Source organism: Podarcis pityusensis, assembly GCF_964106645.2.
Source record: "Podarcis pityusensis genome assembly, chromosome: 6".
In the NCBI taxonomy this organism is placed as follows: Eukaryota; Metazoa; Chordata; class Lepidosauria; order Squamata; family Lacertidae; genus Podarcis; species Podarcis pityusensis.
The window spans coordinates 76,426,534-76,443,868 of NC_138030.1; the positions used below are offsets into that span (position 1 = coordinate 76,426,534).

The 17,335-nt window shown below is 43.2% G+C and overlaps 1 protein-coding gene across 6 annotated transcripts in view; it reads left to right on the plus strand.

The window, feature by feature from the left end:
* BCAR3 (BCAR3 adaptor protein, NSP family member) overlaps nt 1–17,335 on the plus strand; it is a 114,181-nt gene that overhangs the window by 43,011 nt on the left and 53,835 nt on the right. For all 6 annotated transcript variants that reach the window (XM_081010869.1, XM_081010868.1, XM_081010872.1 and 3 more), the window contains one exon: nt 4,279–4,606. In XM_081010869.1, coding sequence (XP_080866995.1) covers nt 4,279–4,606 — 328 coding nt within the window. The remainder of the gene's footprint in view (nt 1–4,278; nt 4,607–17,335) is intronic.

A 17,335-nucleotide genomic window follows, 5' to 3' on the forward strand; every position in this document is an offset into this window, starting at 1 on the left:
GCCCAAAACTCAGATTTTAACAGTTGCATAAAGTGGATATTACAGTGGTGCCTCGCAAGACGAAATTAATTCGTTCCGCGAGTTTTTTCGTCTAGCGAATTTTTCGTCTTGCGAAGCACGAAATCCCATAGGAATGCATTGAAATCCAATTAATGCGTTCCTATGGTCAAAAAAAGTCCAAACAAAGCCAAATTTGGTACAACAAGAGTTTATTAACTGCTCCTTAAAGTCACACATACTGTAAAGAGCATTTCAAAAATTGAAGGAACAATAAATTAAGTTTCTAAACATGACAGGAAAAACATTTAAAAATCAACAAAGTGTACATTACATTTTCTAAGACTCTGGGGGACCACTCGAAGAAGGTTCCTCTTCCACTCTTTGCTTCTTGCTTAAGAACCTATCCATGGTCTGCTGCTTCATCCGCCTTTTCAGCACCTCCCTGAAAGACGACATGACCCTTGTATCAAAAGTGTTCGCAAGGTCACGTGTCACGTGCTTGTCAGGGTGGTTCCGCTCTGCAAAAGCCTGCACATCCTTCCACTTCAGGCAAATGTCCCTCAGTTCTTTGGAGGACAGCCGTTCCTCAGTTGCTTCCTCCTCTTCCAGCGAGGCCTGCTCCTGCGCAGCCTCTGCCTGCAGTTCGACCAGCTCCTGGGTGGTCAGCTCGTGGTCGTGCTCCTCCACCAGCTCGCTGACGTCCTCCTCTGTGACCTCCAGGCCCATGGTCCTCCCCAAGGCAACAATGTCCTGCACCACTGTTGACTCTGGTGCATCAGAGTCACTTGGTGCCACACAGTCCGGCCACAGGCTGCGCCAAGCACAATTCAAATTTCTCTGGCTGATCCCTTTCCAGGCCGTGGTGACCATCTTCAAGCAGGTGACGATGTCGAAGTGGTCCTTCCAGAATTCCCGCAGGGTGATGGTGGTGCAATCAGTCACCTCGAAGCATCGCCTGAAAAGCTCCTTGGTGTAGAGTTTTTTGAAATTGGCGATGATCTGCTGATCCATCGGCTGGAGCAGTGGCGTGGTGTTAGGCGGCAGGAACATGATGTTGATGAAGCTGAACTCCTCCAACAAGTCCTCCTCAAGGCCTTTAGGATGAGCAGGAGCATTGTCCATCAGAAGCAAAGCCTTCAGCGGCAGGTCGTTGTCCAGCAGGTACTGTTTGACAGCAGGGCCAAAAGCAAGATTGACCCAGTCCACAAACAGCACACGTGTGACCCAAGCCTTACTGTTGGATCACCACATGACACTCAGCTGCTTCTTGTCGACCTTGTGTTTCTTGAAGGCCCATGGGTTCTCCGAGTGGTACACCAGCAGGGGCTTGATCTTCAGGTCGCCGCTTGCGTTGGCACAGAAGAGCAGGGTCAGACGGTCCTTCATGGGCTTGTGGCCAGGCAACTTGGCCTCCTCCTGAGTGATGAAAGTCCTTTTGGGCATCCTCTTCCAAAACAGCCTGGTCTCGTCGCAGTTGAAGACCTGCTGTGGAACGTAGCCCTCCGTCTTCACAACCTCCAGGAACTCCAAGGCAAAGTCTTCAGCCACAGGAACATCAGAACTGGCAGCCTCTCCATGCCTGACCACGCTGTGGATTCCAGATCTCGTCTTGAACCGGTCAAACCAGCCTCTGCTTACCTTGAAGACTTCTGGCTCGCCTGAGGTTCCTGGCTGTTCCCGGATGAGGTCTGCGTGCAAGGCTTTGGCCTTCTCACAAATCACGGCCTCAGTCACTGTGTCCCCTGCACGCTGCTTCTCTTCTATCCAGATGAGGAGCAACTTCTCGACCTCCTCCAGAACAGCTGGGCGGTTCTTCACGATCCTGGTGACTCCCTTGGCTGCATCAGTTGCAAGGATCTTCTCCCTCATCTTCAGGATGGTCCCGATGGTCGATGGGTTCCTGCCGTACACCCTGGCGAGGTCCATCACACGCATTCCACCGTCGTGCTTCCGGATGATCTCCTTCTTCATTTCCAGCGTCACCTTCTCCTTCTTCCTCTCACCCGCCTCTGCAGCAGCAGTCTTCCTGGGTCCCATGGCAGCACAGCTCCTAGCTTCGTAAACTCAGAAAAAAAATAATAATCAGTGATTCAGACCCCAAAAATTCAAAAGCACCCAGCCACCCACCACACAGGAATTCAAACCCTGAACCAAGTCCTTGAATTCCAAGCACCCAACCCAAAATCCAAAAACCCCCAAAAAAGTTTTAAAAGTTTAACTTAACTTACGAAATGGCTGCAAATCACCAAAGTCTTCAAAATCCTCAAATGGCTGCAAAAGAAGTTTTGGAAAAGCTTTAAAAATCACCAAAGTCTTCAAAAACCTCAACTGTTCCCCCAGCCACCCACCCACCACACAGAAATTGCAAACCCCTCCCCAACTGTTGCAAACCCCTCCCCAACTGTTGCAAACCCCTCCTCAACTGTCCCCCCAGCCACCCACCACACAGAAATTCAAACCCAGGTTTTTTTTTTTGAAAAAAAACATGGCCCAATGGTCACAGAAAATCATAAAAATGCAGGAAAAAACCACACAAGCTCCCAGATTCTTGCAAACCTCTCCCCAACACCAAGTCCTTGAATTCCAAACACCCCAACCCAAAATCCAAAAAAAAACCCCAAAAAGTTTTAAAAGTTTAACTTACCAAACAGCTGCAAAAGAAGTTTTGGAAAAGCTTCAAAAATCAGCAAAGTCCTCAAAAACCTCAGAAAAGGCTACCACACCGCGTGCAATGTGTTGCTCCTCGAAGTCAAGTTGCAACTGCACCTCTTCCAGCAATGCACCCTGGGTATTAACGGTTTTACGAAAAAGGAAACAAACTTGCAAGACGTTTTCGTCTTGCGAAGCAAGCCCATAGGGAAATTCGTCTTGCGAAGTGCATCGAAAAATGGAAAACCCTTTCGTCTAGCGAGTTTTCCGTCTTGCGAGGCATTCGTCTTGCGGGGCACCACTGTATTTCTTTTGATGTGGTCCACAACTATCCCTGCCCTCCATTCATTTCACTCAGATGTTTTGATTTGTGTTGGCATTTGGATGCTTGCAACTGACACCTCTGTTATGTCCTTGCTTACTTGTGGACCCTATTTATATCTATTGTAAGACTGCAATTCCTTGGCTGCAGGTTTTTGAGAAAGTCTCATTCCATTTGTCAAAGGTCTTTTGATCCACCATAGACTCCTACAGGTAGACGACAGGGACACTCTTTTTGCCAGTTCCTCCTTTCCTTGCATTCCCACTTCATTGTTCTGGAAGGGCCCCTACAGATTTTCAAGGGGATAGAGAATCTGAAAATTGCCTCCCCCGCTTACGCTGGAGGGAACGTCCCATGAGCAGAGTTTTGCTCACAGGAACTCAAGATCCAAGCATGTGTGTGCATTTTTTGTTGGCAGGCATTTAGATACATGAGCGTACCTTTGCTTCTCAAGCTGCTTTCTTGCAGCACTAAAGATATTTTTTTCAAATGGCACCCCTTGCTGAGCTTAGATTTTTAATCTCTTAAATTGAGGATAGTCTGTACAATATCAGTCTTTTCTGACAGCTTAGCTGTAGTTAATGATTCTTGGCTGATGTTTGACCTGCTTAAAAACTTGGGGGTTAAAAAACAATTAGAAAGATAAATGTTGTCGGTAATAACAGCCTAACCTCCAGAAATCCTTCCGAACAATCACGTGTATGTTTTGAGTCACCAGCCGTGGGTCTTGTCATGCATATTGAGCCAACCCTATAAACCACTGTACTGGCAAAGCAGTGTGTGAGATATTGTGCCAGTGGATGAGACCAGTATACAATTGCAATTTGGTGAGCTGAGCTGCTCTTGCATTGGGTATCAGAGCAATAGTAGCCATCGACACTACTATTGCAGATTTTCCTCTTGTTTTACAGAATTTTCAGTTACCTTTATAAATAACCGCTCACTCATCCCTGATAGCTATCAGCAGCTACCCATGCTGTTCCTATTCCAACTACACTCTTCCATCTAAATTTTTTCAAAGTCTTGCCAGTGCAATGTTGACTTGGAAGTCACAGTAGCTACTGTGGTGAAAGCCAGGACACTAGAATCTAAAACTGGGTATATTTGTGGCAGCCTTTCTTGCTTTCAGAGCTCTCAGTTGCCAACCCTTAATTGTAGGGATATACGCTTTCTTTTTTCCTTTATGCATCTAATATACATGAGCAACTTGAATAGAAACAAGTGATCCATGATTTAGCCTACCGTGATCCAAGAAGTTAGCTTTGGTGTTTCTTTAACTTCCGTCATGCACAACTTTTGTTTTCTAGAATTAAGAATGATAGCAGCTGGGAAATTTGCAAGTCTCCCAAGAAATATGCAGATGAGCCATGAGTTCTCGCTGGCATCTTCTATGGACCTTTTGAGCAGCAAACCATCTCTGGCAGACCATCGCTCCCATACCTGTCAAGATGTTTCCATTCATGGCACCCTTCCGAGGAAGAAAAAAGGGACCATTCCTGTTGGACCCTGTGATGTTTTTAGCCACATGGGGACTTCGCCTTACTCCAAAGCACATCGACCCCAAGAACCTTTGATGCAAGGTGTTATAGGGGAGTATTTCCAGAAAAACCACAAGAGTGAGAACTTCCACCACAGGTAAATCATGTTACATTTTAAACCTGCTGTGGGTGCTACCTAAGTTTATTGGTATTTCTAGTGATGCTTAAAATATTGCAATGCATAGGTGAACACATATTTGTTTATGCTCATCATAAGTAAATATGCTGTCCTTTTACAGATGTTGCTTTATTTGCTTGCTTATAGCAGCCATTCATATGTAAATAACTTGAACTTTTTTTTTTAAAGTGAGTAGCAGGCACAGTGGCAGAATAAAAGTAAACCATCTTGCTTACCCTGCCCATGCCTAAAACGACCATATCTATTGGCTCTCTTTTTCCCCTCTATGCATAGCCCTGAGAGGAACCAATATTACATTTGATGCTCACCCAGCAGTAACTGTAGCAATGTGCTCCTTTTGCAGTGCCCAGTTGTTCGTTCTTATGCATTGCGGTTAACAAGGGAAATGATTTTTAGCCTTTAAAAAAAAAAAGACTAGCAGATGTGGCCGTCTTTCATCTCTCAAACAAAAGCAGCAGGCATCTGTCACATAAATTGCTTCTTTGTCTGTTTTGGCCTCCGTTTGCAACAGCATGTCTTGTTTGGTTAAACATCTTTAGTTTTGATTTGACACATTGGGAGCTCTGTCTCATTAGAGATACTGCTAGGTCTCTGTGCGTTGGGGGACAGGAAAGTGAAGTTGGCATAAAAAGACTGGGTTGTGTGCAATGTTAGTTATACTCTGAGTAAAAAAAGTAAAGGTAAAGGACCTCTGACAGTTAAGTCCAGTCATGAATGACTCTGGGGTTGTGGCGTTCATCTTGCTTTACTGGCCGAGGGAGCCGATGTTTGCCCGCAGTTTTTCCAGGTCATGTGGCCAGCATGACTAAGCCGCTTCTGGCAAAACCAGAGCAGCGCATGGAAATGCCGTTTACCTTCCCGCCAGAGCGGTACCTATTTATCTACTTGCACTTGATGTTCTTTCGAACTGCTAGGTTTGCAGGAGCTGGGACCGAACAACGGGAGCTCACCCCATCGTGGGGATTCAAACCGCCGACCTTCCGATTGGCAAGCCCTAGGCTCAGTGGTTTAGACCACAGCGCCACCTGCGCCCTGAGTAGACCCATTGAGTAGACCCATACTCTGAGTAGACCCATTGAAATGAATGGATGCGGCCAGTTTAGACCCATTAATTTCTGTGGATCTATTCTGACTAAAGCATAGTTAGAAGAATTCATTGACATCACCATGTTGCAAATATTTATTCCAAAACTTAGCAGCAAAAGGCACAATCCACAAAACTTTCTCCCTTGCCATGCACCAACGGAGGCAGTTGAGTCCTGGCAAACCGCTGGCGTACCTGGCATTGGAAGCACATGGGGTTCAGCTGCTGTGCAGCAGCTGCTCCTATTGCTGTGACTGGCTACAGCAGCTGCTCTTGGACTGTCCAGGAGCTAAGATGCTACAGGCTGAAGACTGCCGCCTGAGAGCTTTTGTAACTGAGTTGTACAGTCTCTGAATACCTGAAGTCTGACTAGGTTAGGTGTGTCATCACTTCACCCTACAGCAAGGTCTAGGCAAGGTCGGAAAAGATGGGTACATTCCACAAGGGCTTGGGCCCAGCCCAGGCTGCAACCCGTCACTGTGAGGAAAAACTCTAAGGCTGTGCTTTATCATGCTTGAGGATATTTATGCAGATGTGTGTATCATTGTGGGATAATGTATAGATAATCTTGTGGGGTTTGCAGAAAGCAGCATTCAGACAGAACAAACAACTTTATGAATGGTTTGCTGCTCATCTAGGCCCTTCTCTAGAACAGAGAGTGAACCATGGAAACTCTAGGGGTAGTAATCTGATATACAGAGGGATGTGTGCCTCCCTACGTTATACTTTGAACTGGACAGGAAACAGGCTGATGACCAATCTTTTTTAAAAAAAAAGAAAAGGGAGAATTCAGCAGATTACAGGCTGGTCAATCTGACTTCATTACCAAGGAAGATGCTAGAACAGTGGTTCCCAATTAGGGGTCCAGGGACCCCTGGGGATCTGCGGAACACACCCAGGGGGTCCGGGGCCCCATCCCTTGCCTCTCCCCCAACTAATTTTTTCTCATTTTTGCATGGTAATATCACGAATTTTATGGTCTGTGTTTTTTTTAAGTATACCTAAAATCCTTTGCTACCCCACATTTTGTTTAAAAAAAATGCTTTGCAGAGCTAACTACCATAGAGTTATCAAAATTTTCAAAAGTAGGGGGGCTGTGGCTTGGCTTTTGAAAAATAGGGGGTCCTCAGTAATTATCTAATTGGGAACCACTGTGCTAGAACATGAAGTCCCAATAAGCATTTTGTTGTAAGCATCTTCATAACAATGCAGTGATTAGCAGAAAGCCTAGCATGGATTTGTTGAGTGTAATTTCTGCCTGATACCCCTGCCTCTCTTTGGGTTAGTAGTGTAGTTGATTATGGAAATGTGGTGGATGTAATTTACCTTGATTTCAGCAAAGTTGGTTGGAAAACTATACTCGGGGATCACCAATGGTTCCCCATCAAACTGAAGGGTGGTTTCAAACTGAGTACTGCAGAGCTCTGTTCTAGACCTGGTTCCCTTTGACATTTTTACCAGCTACTCAGATGAAAGCGATGGAGGGGATCTTTATTCAATTTTGCAAATGACGAAAAACTTCGAGGTATCTTTTCTTAGTCTAAAATGTTTTAGTTTGCTCAACTTGGTACTTGGATTGTTAATGCCAAGTATCTGTTCACCATGGAACTCATTATTCAACTTTTCCTTAAAAGCCACAAAGTACTATAATGTGGGACAGTGGTGGGTGATGTGTTCCTCAGTAATATTGCTTACCACAGCCCAACAGCTATTGAGTCACCAAGGGAAGGTTGTGGAATCCTTAGCTCTGGAAGCTTTTATAAAGTAGCTGTGTATAATCATCTCTTGAGTGGTTTGTGTTAATCCTATTTTCCATGCAGGTGGATAGACTTCAGATGATGAATGTTGGAGAGAGAGAAGGGTGTGGGAATTGGATGACTTCTAGAGACCTATTTGGACAATAGTTCTATAAATCTGTGATAATACATCTTTTAAAATACGGTGTTACATTTACTGCACTGTAAAGAAGAAAGAATGGCTTGCTATTATAAGTGAGGTACTATTTCTCCCTGAACTTTATAATTTGGCTTTGAAAAGGGCTTGAAGAACAGGCAGTCCAGATACTAGAATTCACAATGTTAACAGTAAATATATGGAAGTTTTTTGTTGTTGAATGTCAACTTACATACATAAACTTTGATTGAGTTCAGACACATTTTGTAAACATCCAAGTGTGACTCAAATTGGGTCTACCAGACCCCAAATTTTTAAGCAATGTAGACTAAAGTCGCTTCTGGGGCTCCTCCTAGATTAGGGCCCCTGAAGCTTAAGCTTCATTAATTTCATAGTAGACCCACCCCTGTGTTTCCCTCCATGTGATCTCAGTTGCGTAGGGACAGCAGATTAGCACATGCTCACCCTGTGTGTGCTATTGTCTGTGCCCCCGCCCTCACACTTGTCAACCTGTCAGGGGAAGATCTGAAAGGGGGAAATCCAGCTGAATGGATTGTAAGCCGTCTCCATGAGCTGTATGTGTAAGATAGAGCCTACACATGTCATTAGATATATCCTCTTCAGACCGTCCTCTACCATGTCAACGGTTTTTGGGAGGAGCTGTCATGAAGTACAATTGTGTGGTGCAGAGGGTGCATGGCCCTGCTGTGCGAGTCTTCTTGATTGAGATCACATGGAAAGAAATGCCCTAAGGAGGAGGCTTATTGTTGTTGTAGAGCAACCTTATCAGAAGGTTGCTGCTTGTTTGAGCTGGTTTATGAACTTATTGCCTTGTCTAATTTTTGCTATTTTACTGGATGGTACAAATAGGCAGAGATACTATCAGAAGAAGAATGCTCTGCTGCTGGATTTCACAGGCCTTTCACGTAAGCAATCTAGTGTGTTGATATAGTGGGGTAAAGATTGCACTTATGTCCCCAAGCAAGCAAGAATGTATCTGTTTAAGCATGTTATTTATTATAAATGCAGGTGACTGTTTAGCTTGTACATAAACAGTGGTGTTTTATGCAGCCTTGGCAGTTGGAAATTGGGAAGAGCGCAGGCATAGGTTTTGCCTAACCCAGTATAATAATTCCAAACTCTTCCTAGGCACAATAGTGTGCCCTAAGTTTAGTGTGTCTTAAAATTTAATTCACAAACGCCTAGGATGCCCCCCCCCCAAAAAACCTTGCCTGCCAACACAAAATACTGTTTGAGTCACTGTTTTAGCCATGTCTCCTCTTTAAAGAAAGAAATATATGAAGTAATAAAGAACAGTCCCAAGTATCTTGCATTTTCAAGCTTATATGGTGAACATTATGCTGGTGCTACATGCTTTTCCACTTTCACCATCAGTATAAGCAAAGCAATCTTGTAGTTTTAGAAAGTTTGAGATGCAGAGAAACAAAAAAAATCCTTCCGGTAGCACCTTAGAGACCAAGGTGCTACTGGAAGGAATTTTTTTGTTTGTTTAGACTATGGCAGACCAACACGGCTTCCTACCTGTAATGAGATGCAGAGGTTTGCCTTGAGTTGTCTTTATTGACACATTGGGCCAAATCTCCCTTTTGCTGCCAGTGCTCAGATACATGCCTTTTATATATTTTTGTATTACCACTCTGAGGCCTTTATGGAAAAGGGTGGTATATAAAATTATTTTACATAGTAAATGTAAAATGCCTTATCGGTAGTGGGCACCCTCCCTGTGGAACACCCTCCCTTCAGATGTCAAGGAGATAAAGAACTATACAACTTTTAGAAGACACCTGAAGGCAGCCCTGTATTGGGAAGTTTTTAATGTTTGATGCTTTATTAAGTTTTATATATTCTGTAAGCCGCCTGGAGTGAATGGGGAAACCCAGCCAAATGGGCAGGGTATAAACAATAAAATTATAAATAAATAAGACACGCACACACTTGTCCCTTCCAAAATATATTTGAAATGGGGACATGATAGCTTCCTCATTGTTGCTCTCATATGTTTTCCTTTTTGATGCTCTGTAAAATACATATCCAAGCACGTGAAGCAGACATGCACGTTCTGTTCAGGGATGTGTCCCGGGCTGCAGAATGTAAAATCAGTCCTGAGAGAAGCTTTTGTTACTGGCATATCTTAGAGCACATATGGTTTGTGAGCTATGGCAGAGTATTATAACTTGTGTACATTACAGTTTTATTGAAATCTACCTCTGAGCACGTTCCTGAGGAGGCTTGACCAAACCAAGTGTCCTGATTTCAACTGTTGTTGTTTGGCTCTGTAACTCTCACAGGAAACCTGTAGAGTTGATTGTGTAGTGCAAAAATTCAATTTGGCTATAATGCAGGAATGCTCTGGTTGCAAAATCATGATACATATTTTTAAATGCAAATATACACTGGCACTCTAGAGCGAAAGTAAAGCAAAGCAGAACTTAACTCGCATTACAAAGACATTAAAAATGAGAGAGAAGCAGGGAAGAAAAATGCAAGTAGGTCTCTGGAATGCGCAGTGCTCTTCAGGCAACTTATGCATACGGATTTCAATTTTTTTTTAACTTTATTTAAAAATTCCTTTCTTATCTCATGATGCTCAGTCAAGTCATCATTCAGTATCAGCTACTCAAGTATTTAAAAGTATTTCAAAAGTGCATAGCGAAGAACGGCTGCTGTAAGAATGCAGAGGCATAAACTTGTTAATAATTTTGTCCTGGAAAGATTTATGGCTATTTAAAAGGAGCAAGCATGCTTGTTAAAGGAGGGGGTATAAGCATTTGAAACACACAGGGCTTGTTTAATTCTGAGAGCACTGATGTGCACATTGCTTGGCAAATGTCCATCAGCTACATGGATAATTGAAGCACCAGCTATATTGCTGTTATGGCTTAGGAAGCTCTGTCACAGCTGCAAGTGAATGGTAGAAATTATTTTGAGATCAGCTGGGAGTTCTACTGCTTTGGACCTCAACAAAATAGAAGGCAGGCTCATTAGGTGACTGAAGACTGCTTGGTAGGCTTTGTCTCCTGGCTCTTTGACTTCATGCCAAGCTTCCCTAAGCCTCATCTGACTTGGAAACTTGGAGTTGGAAGGTAACTCAAAGGTCATTTATTCCCACTCCCTGCAAATACAGGAAATTACTGTTGCAGCACCATTTGGTAACGCTACGTCCATTGCTGATTGTAAAAGAGGAGCAAAATGGGGAGGGGTTGAGGGAGAGGATGACTTGGATCCTGCAGGCATGAATAACTTCCATTCTGACCTCTTGGCATTTGAGATCACTTCTTTGCATTTGAGCTAAAAAGAAAAGAAAAGTGAATTTTCAGAGAACTGGAAGCCACAAACAGTTTCCTATGAGCACAGTGTGGTCTGTTGCAATGTTGGTATATAGAGTTCACATACCAGCATTCTTCTTTGGTAGATGGATAAGATACCCTGTTGACCTTGTTGGGATTTGCTTTGGCGTTTGAATCCTAATGTATTCCTGAAGTCTTGGTTGCACATACAGGTATAGTTTGGCAAATGCTCAAGTCGGGCCATATACCGGTAAGTCCAGTCAAGGTCCTTCTGCACCTTAACTGCAAACATCCTAACACCTGCTGTTCCCCACACCTGCTGTTTCCCACACCACCCCTGACATGCAGATTGTGTACAGGGGGAGTAGAGCTGCATGCTGGGAGCTTGGGAAAAATAAGCACAGTGACACCAAGGAACGATTTGTAATGGCCTGCCCCAGAACTGCAGTAAGTTCAGAAGCTGCTGGCAGCGAATGCTGTACTGAAGCTCTATAGGAGTTCTGTTTGCACAGTTCAGGTTTGAATGGTATTTTAAGGAACTTAATGAACAATATAGTTGTCCCCCAACCACTTGGTTCTTCTGTTTTAAAAAGGCTTCCGAGATCCAGCTTCACTGCAATGCTCTGTGTCTTAGCTTTCACATTTTGCTCTGGTGATTTGGGTAGGGGAAGCCTTTCAAATTTGTTTTACACTTACACGCTTACTCAGTTTCAAATCTCCTGAACTAGTGACTGACACACACACGGACAACTCTTTACTTGTGAAATGAGCACATGCCATGTACTCGAGGAGTGGTACGTGTTGGTTAACTTAATTGACAAATACCAAAATGCCAAAGAATGCATTCTCATCTCAAGAGATTTATGCATCTAAGAGCCATCAGAATGAGCATTGATAATGAATTGGAGTCCAGCTGTGAAGTGCTTGGTAGATGACAGAAGTGGAGCTATTTGAAACTGCTTTTTAGCTTTTATTTTTGGTGTGAAAATGCTGTTCAAAGACTGTATTCAAATATCGTGTGCAAAATGCAGTGCTAAAATGCTATTGATTATTGTAACCAGTAGAAATGTGAACTCAATTTACTTGATGCAAAGTTTTAGAGGACAATTTTTTTTTTCTTAGATCAGTCTTGTGATGAGCCACTTGCATATGTAATGTTATGTAACTCTTTATGCATGATACTGATGAAGTTAAGGAGTTCTGAAATTCCACTGACACGTGGTGGTTATGTGCCCTAGTTGTTTACAGTTCTCTGTTTGAATGGTTGTGTGGTTCAAGTTGATAAAGAACCGTAAGAAGGGAGAGCAGGGTTCTTGGAGCTGTGCATTGACATTCTGCACCTTGACAGCAGACCGAACAGTTGTACAGGTCACCAGGTCAGTCATCTCCAATTGGTCCTGAGAAGGACGTAAAAATAATACATTTAACCAGTGCTTTTTTCTGGGGGGACGTGCAGGGGGACGCATACCCCTAAACATTTTGTGAATCTAAGTTTGACCTCATTGAGGAGCAGTATTTCAATATGAGTAGGAAAACGAGAGTACCCTTAAACATTTTTTAAAGAAAAAAGCACTGCATTTAACCAAGATCAGTTTTCCATAGGTTACCATGCATTTAAGGTGGTGCAAAATGGTTTTCCCTTTTTACATGCAAATTCAATAAAAGGATATTGTAGTTTTCCAAATTTGTTTCATTAATTTCATTTTATTAATGCTCTCATCTTGTACATTAACAATATAAATTATGAACACAAATAAACTGGGCTGCCATCTATGGGACATATGTCTCAAGAAAGGCTCACTTTAGTGTGTGTGTATTTTTCATTTTTGCAGTCACATCAAAACTTTGTCAACTCAGATAGGGACATGGAGTGAAAATTGTTAATCAATTTTTGTATGTATGGAAGGCGAATATCTCTTCTTCCAGCACTGAAGCACCACACCAAGACTTCACCCTAAAAAGGGCTTACAACTGAGTTGTTCTCTGGATCCAGCACAACTGCAGTATGCTATCATACTAACAGTAATGTCTTTGCTGCTTTGAATAGAAATATCTCACTTAGTAGCAGGATTTGCAAGTCAGAGGTATGTGTGTGAGAGAGAGATGCTTAAAACTGGAGGGAAATGTTGATGCCTCCAAAAGGTTAGCACTCTAAAGCATGGGTAGGCAAACTAAGGCCCAGGGGCCGCATCCAGCCCAGTCGCCTTCTAAATCCGGCCCGCGGACGGTCCTGGAATCAGCGTGTTTTTACATGAGTAGAATGTGTCCTTTTATTTAAAATGCATCTCTGGATTATTTGTGGGGCATAGGAATTCAGTCCCCCCCCAAAAAAAAATATAGTCCAGCCCACCCCCACAAGATCTGAGGGACAGTGGACTGGCCCCCTGCTGAAAGTTTGCTGACCCCTGCTCTAAAGGCAAGCAGCATTGGGTTGTTTTGCCTCTAGTGTGCAGTTTCTGAGTGTCTGTGATGTCACCCCAAATAGTTCCTAAATTGATGCTATTCTTCAATTGAGAAGCTGCTTTTTGTTATAATTGTTCTCTTATCTTCTAAAGAACAAAACATCTTTTCCTTTCCAATGCTAATGAGCTACTCTCTACATCAAATGCTCTTTTGTTGACATGGAAATAAGACTTATCTGATGACTGGGAAGCCAAACATACAGTGCAAACTCTACACTTGTGTGAGCCCCACGGCTTACTTGATTTCATCATATATGCAAGTAGAAAGCAGCCTGTAAGCAAACAGCTAAAGAAACCCCAGGGAGGTAGTGATGTAGGTGGGTTCTTACAGAAAGTTAAGATCCCTTTCAACTAGGAACTTTTTATAATGGCAGATGAAAGATGGCTTATTAAGGCAGCGAAACAAGCTTTCAACTGCAACTGATACTCAAGGTCTCAATGAGCAGCTGTGTTTGAGCACAGTTGTAATCCTGTTGATTTATCTCCGGTGACCCCATAAACATGGCTAATTAGAATTGGTGGTAAGAGACTGTAACAGTGGCGGTTTGTTTTCTTTATTGGTCTCTTTAATATGTTGCTTGCAGAGAAATAAATTGGGGGGAATTGTAGCTGATAACCTTAAGAGGCACTGCTCTGGGAATGTTTTCACATACATATGCAAGCCTGTAGCCAGCTGTGTTTGGTTTGTGGGGTGGGGAGATAGATGGCAAGTCAATATGAAAAAGCTTATTATCAGGCTTCCTAAACTTGGCCTTCCAGATGTTTGGAGACTACAATTCCCATCATCCTGCTACCTAGGGATAATGGGAGTTGTAGGCCAAAAACATCTGGAGGGCCGAGTTTGAGGAAGCCTGGCTTATATAGGTAGGTAGGTAGGTAGGTAGGTAGGCATCTATCTGTCCTCTGTCTGTCCTGAGAGACAATGGAGGAGTGTGCCTTTGTGAGGTCAAACCGTTGGAAGATTACAGCGTCTTCTGAAGCTGTAGAGCTTCAGAATGGGAGAGACATGTTTCTTTGCAGCTGGGGCTGATGAAGGCATTCAGTTGTGCAGATGCAGATGCACCATGGCATTTCTTCTCTCTGCGCTCCTCCCAGTGGTCATTCCTCCTCTGGTCACTGCTGTGGATACGCAACCTGACTGATCATCTCCAGGCACTGTGGTCATCTTCAAGGGCTTCCTGCATGGCAGGGTTGACGTTGCCAGCCCTCATGTCACATTCGCAGACATCTTTGTAACGCAGAGTTGGTCTGCCAAAGGGTCTGGTGCCTGAAGCCATCTCCCTGTAGAGCACGTCCTTGTGGATTCGGCCATCTTCAATTCTGATACACACACACATGCATGAATTCCTCTCAATGGGAAAAATGTCAGGGGACAGCTCAAAATAGAGCTTCGTTACAAGAAATCATTTCATTAAAACATTGCAACAATAAATGGTACTGTAAATTAGTAACTTAAAGGAGTTTATTGGAGGATAGCCTTATCCTCCATGAAACCATCAATGGCTACTCATCATGATGGTCATGCTCTGCCTCCAAAGTTTGAAGTAGCAATGCTTCAGAATACAGTGGTACCTCGGTTTAAGAACAGTCTGGTTTAAGAACAATTTGGTTTACAAACTCCGCAAAACCGGAAATAGTGTCCCGGTTTGAGAACTGTACCTCGGTCTAAGAACGGAATTCGAACTGTGGAAGGGCACCGGCTGTGGGAGGTCTCATTAGGGAAAATGCGCCTCGCTTTAAGAACAGTTTCGGTTTAAGAACGGACTTCCGGAACGGATTAAGTTCGTAAACTGAGATACCACTGTACCAGTTCTGCAGGAGGAGAGAACTCTCCTGTGCTCAAGTTTTGCTTATGGGTTTCCCACAGGTATCCAGCTGGCCATTGCGAGGGCAGGATGCTGGACTAGATGGGTAATTGGCCTGATCCAGTAGGTTCTCTTTATTTTCTTGAATAAGACTTGCATACAATCCAGTGACATCCAGGAACAACAAAGATGGGTCAGGTGCACTGGGTGGACAGCAGCGGTGGAGGAACCCTCTCCGGCTCCCGGGGCGGTGCAGCCTGTATGCACTGCGCATGTTTGGCATCCCTTACGGTTGCCGTGCGAGAGGCACTCATACTGACTGTGGGCGTCCTTGGTCGCTCTACAGCTGGGGGGAGGCAGGCGCCATCTTGTCACCCCTCCCAGAGTGGCACCTGGGGCGGATCGCCCCCTCCACCCCCCCCTACATCACTGGTGGACAGGGAGCTAAAACATGCTCTTGCTCCCCAGTATGGGCCCACACATGGGGCAAATGGGAGACATCTGTATTTAATCTGGTCCAGTCTTCGATTCTACTCTGAACTGGTACCTTACTCTACTCTGCTGCTACCTTAGTTTTGTATCCTAGCCAGGACAGAAGCTGTGCACATGTCGTTTAACTCAGATGAGCATGAATATTGGACCTCAGTTTATAGACTTCTGGATTTTGGAGAGCTTAAAATAATCTTTTCTGAAACAATGCAGAGACTGGAAAACAGAATTCCTTATCAAATTGGCTCCAGAGAAAGTAAATTGCAGCCCATTAATTTTTTTTGAACTTGGATATCAAGTTACAAGCAGAAGATCAACTTAACAGACGTCTTCTAAGAAGATGCTTGTCATACAGCACAATCTGTCCTAAATGTGTTTACCGCAAAGTAAGGCCCTCAGATTTCAGTGGGATTTACTTTCATTGCCGCCTTAGACAAACAAACACATTCACAGCTGGCCCTCTTCATTTTTACTCCAGAATAGATTAATTTGAACATCCAAATGAAACTTTCACAACACAAGATGTTGTGGTGTGGCGCACTGAGTTGCCGTTGGAAGGGTGTGTTATAATACTTTTGTTACTGTTTGGCAGGATGACTGTAGTAAGCCAAGCTTCCTTTGGACAACCTATCCTTGAAGTAGCTTGATCATCTGTATCTCAATGCCATGAGTTAAGAATGATTTTATTGCTCTTCCAAGTGCAGATATGTGATAAAATGTGTGGTAGAAAATGCAGTAAAATGATAGCCTGTGTATACAATTAATTTCTAGTTCTTGTGGTTCTGAAGAATTAAGACCATGGGTACAGTCCACATCTCATTTGTAACTTTTGGCATAGCTCACTGTTTGTTTGAATAGAACTAATACCATCCCATGCTTTGTATAAAACCCATAGTCAACACAGTAAGTTGAAAGCAAATATAGAATTCGTTCTATATTTCTGAAGAAGTGTGCATGCATACGAAAGCTCATATGAATAACAAACTTAGTTGGTCTCTAAGGTGCTACTGGAAGGAATTTTTTTTTATTTTGTTTCGACTACGGCAGACCAACACGGCTACCTACCTGTAAATAGAATTCGTTATTGCATCGTTTCCAGGCCTACCTCATGTGTATCTCAGGAGTTTCTTATTTCGAGTTAAGAAATCCATAGAAAGGGCTTCAGTTACTTTTGTGTGTTTATTTTCAATATGTGTTGACATTTTGACAATACAAACTGAATGTGTGCCAAAACTGTGATTTCTATTTCACTTGGGGAAGAGCTTGATCATCAGACACATTTAAAGGCCCTTTTGGATATATTCAACTTAAATGGCCCCTTCCCCAAAGTGAGAGAGACTACTTCTGTGATGGTTTCCCTTTATTATTACAACACAGTACAGTCCTGTATTTTTCTGATGTGTGCCTTTGATACGTATGCGTTCATTTACTTGAGTAGTTTCACATCTCCTTGCATCTGGTTTTTAAAGAGAGATAAATGAGAGACATGCAGTCTTCAGTATTTTTTTTCTATTTGGCCATGGCATCCTCATATAATCATCTCTCTAAAAGGTGAGCATGAATTGTAAACAATCATTATAAAGTGGTTGTGTAAACTGGTTCTAATTCTGCCTTTGAATACGATAAGATGAACATGATCATGATGT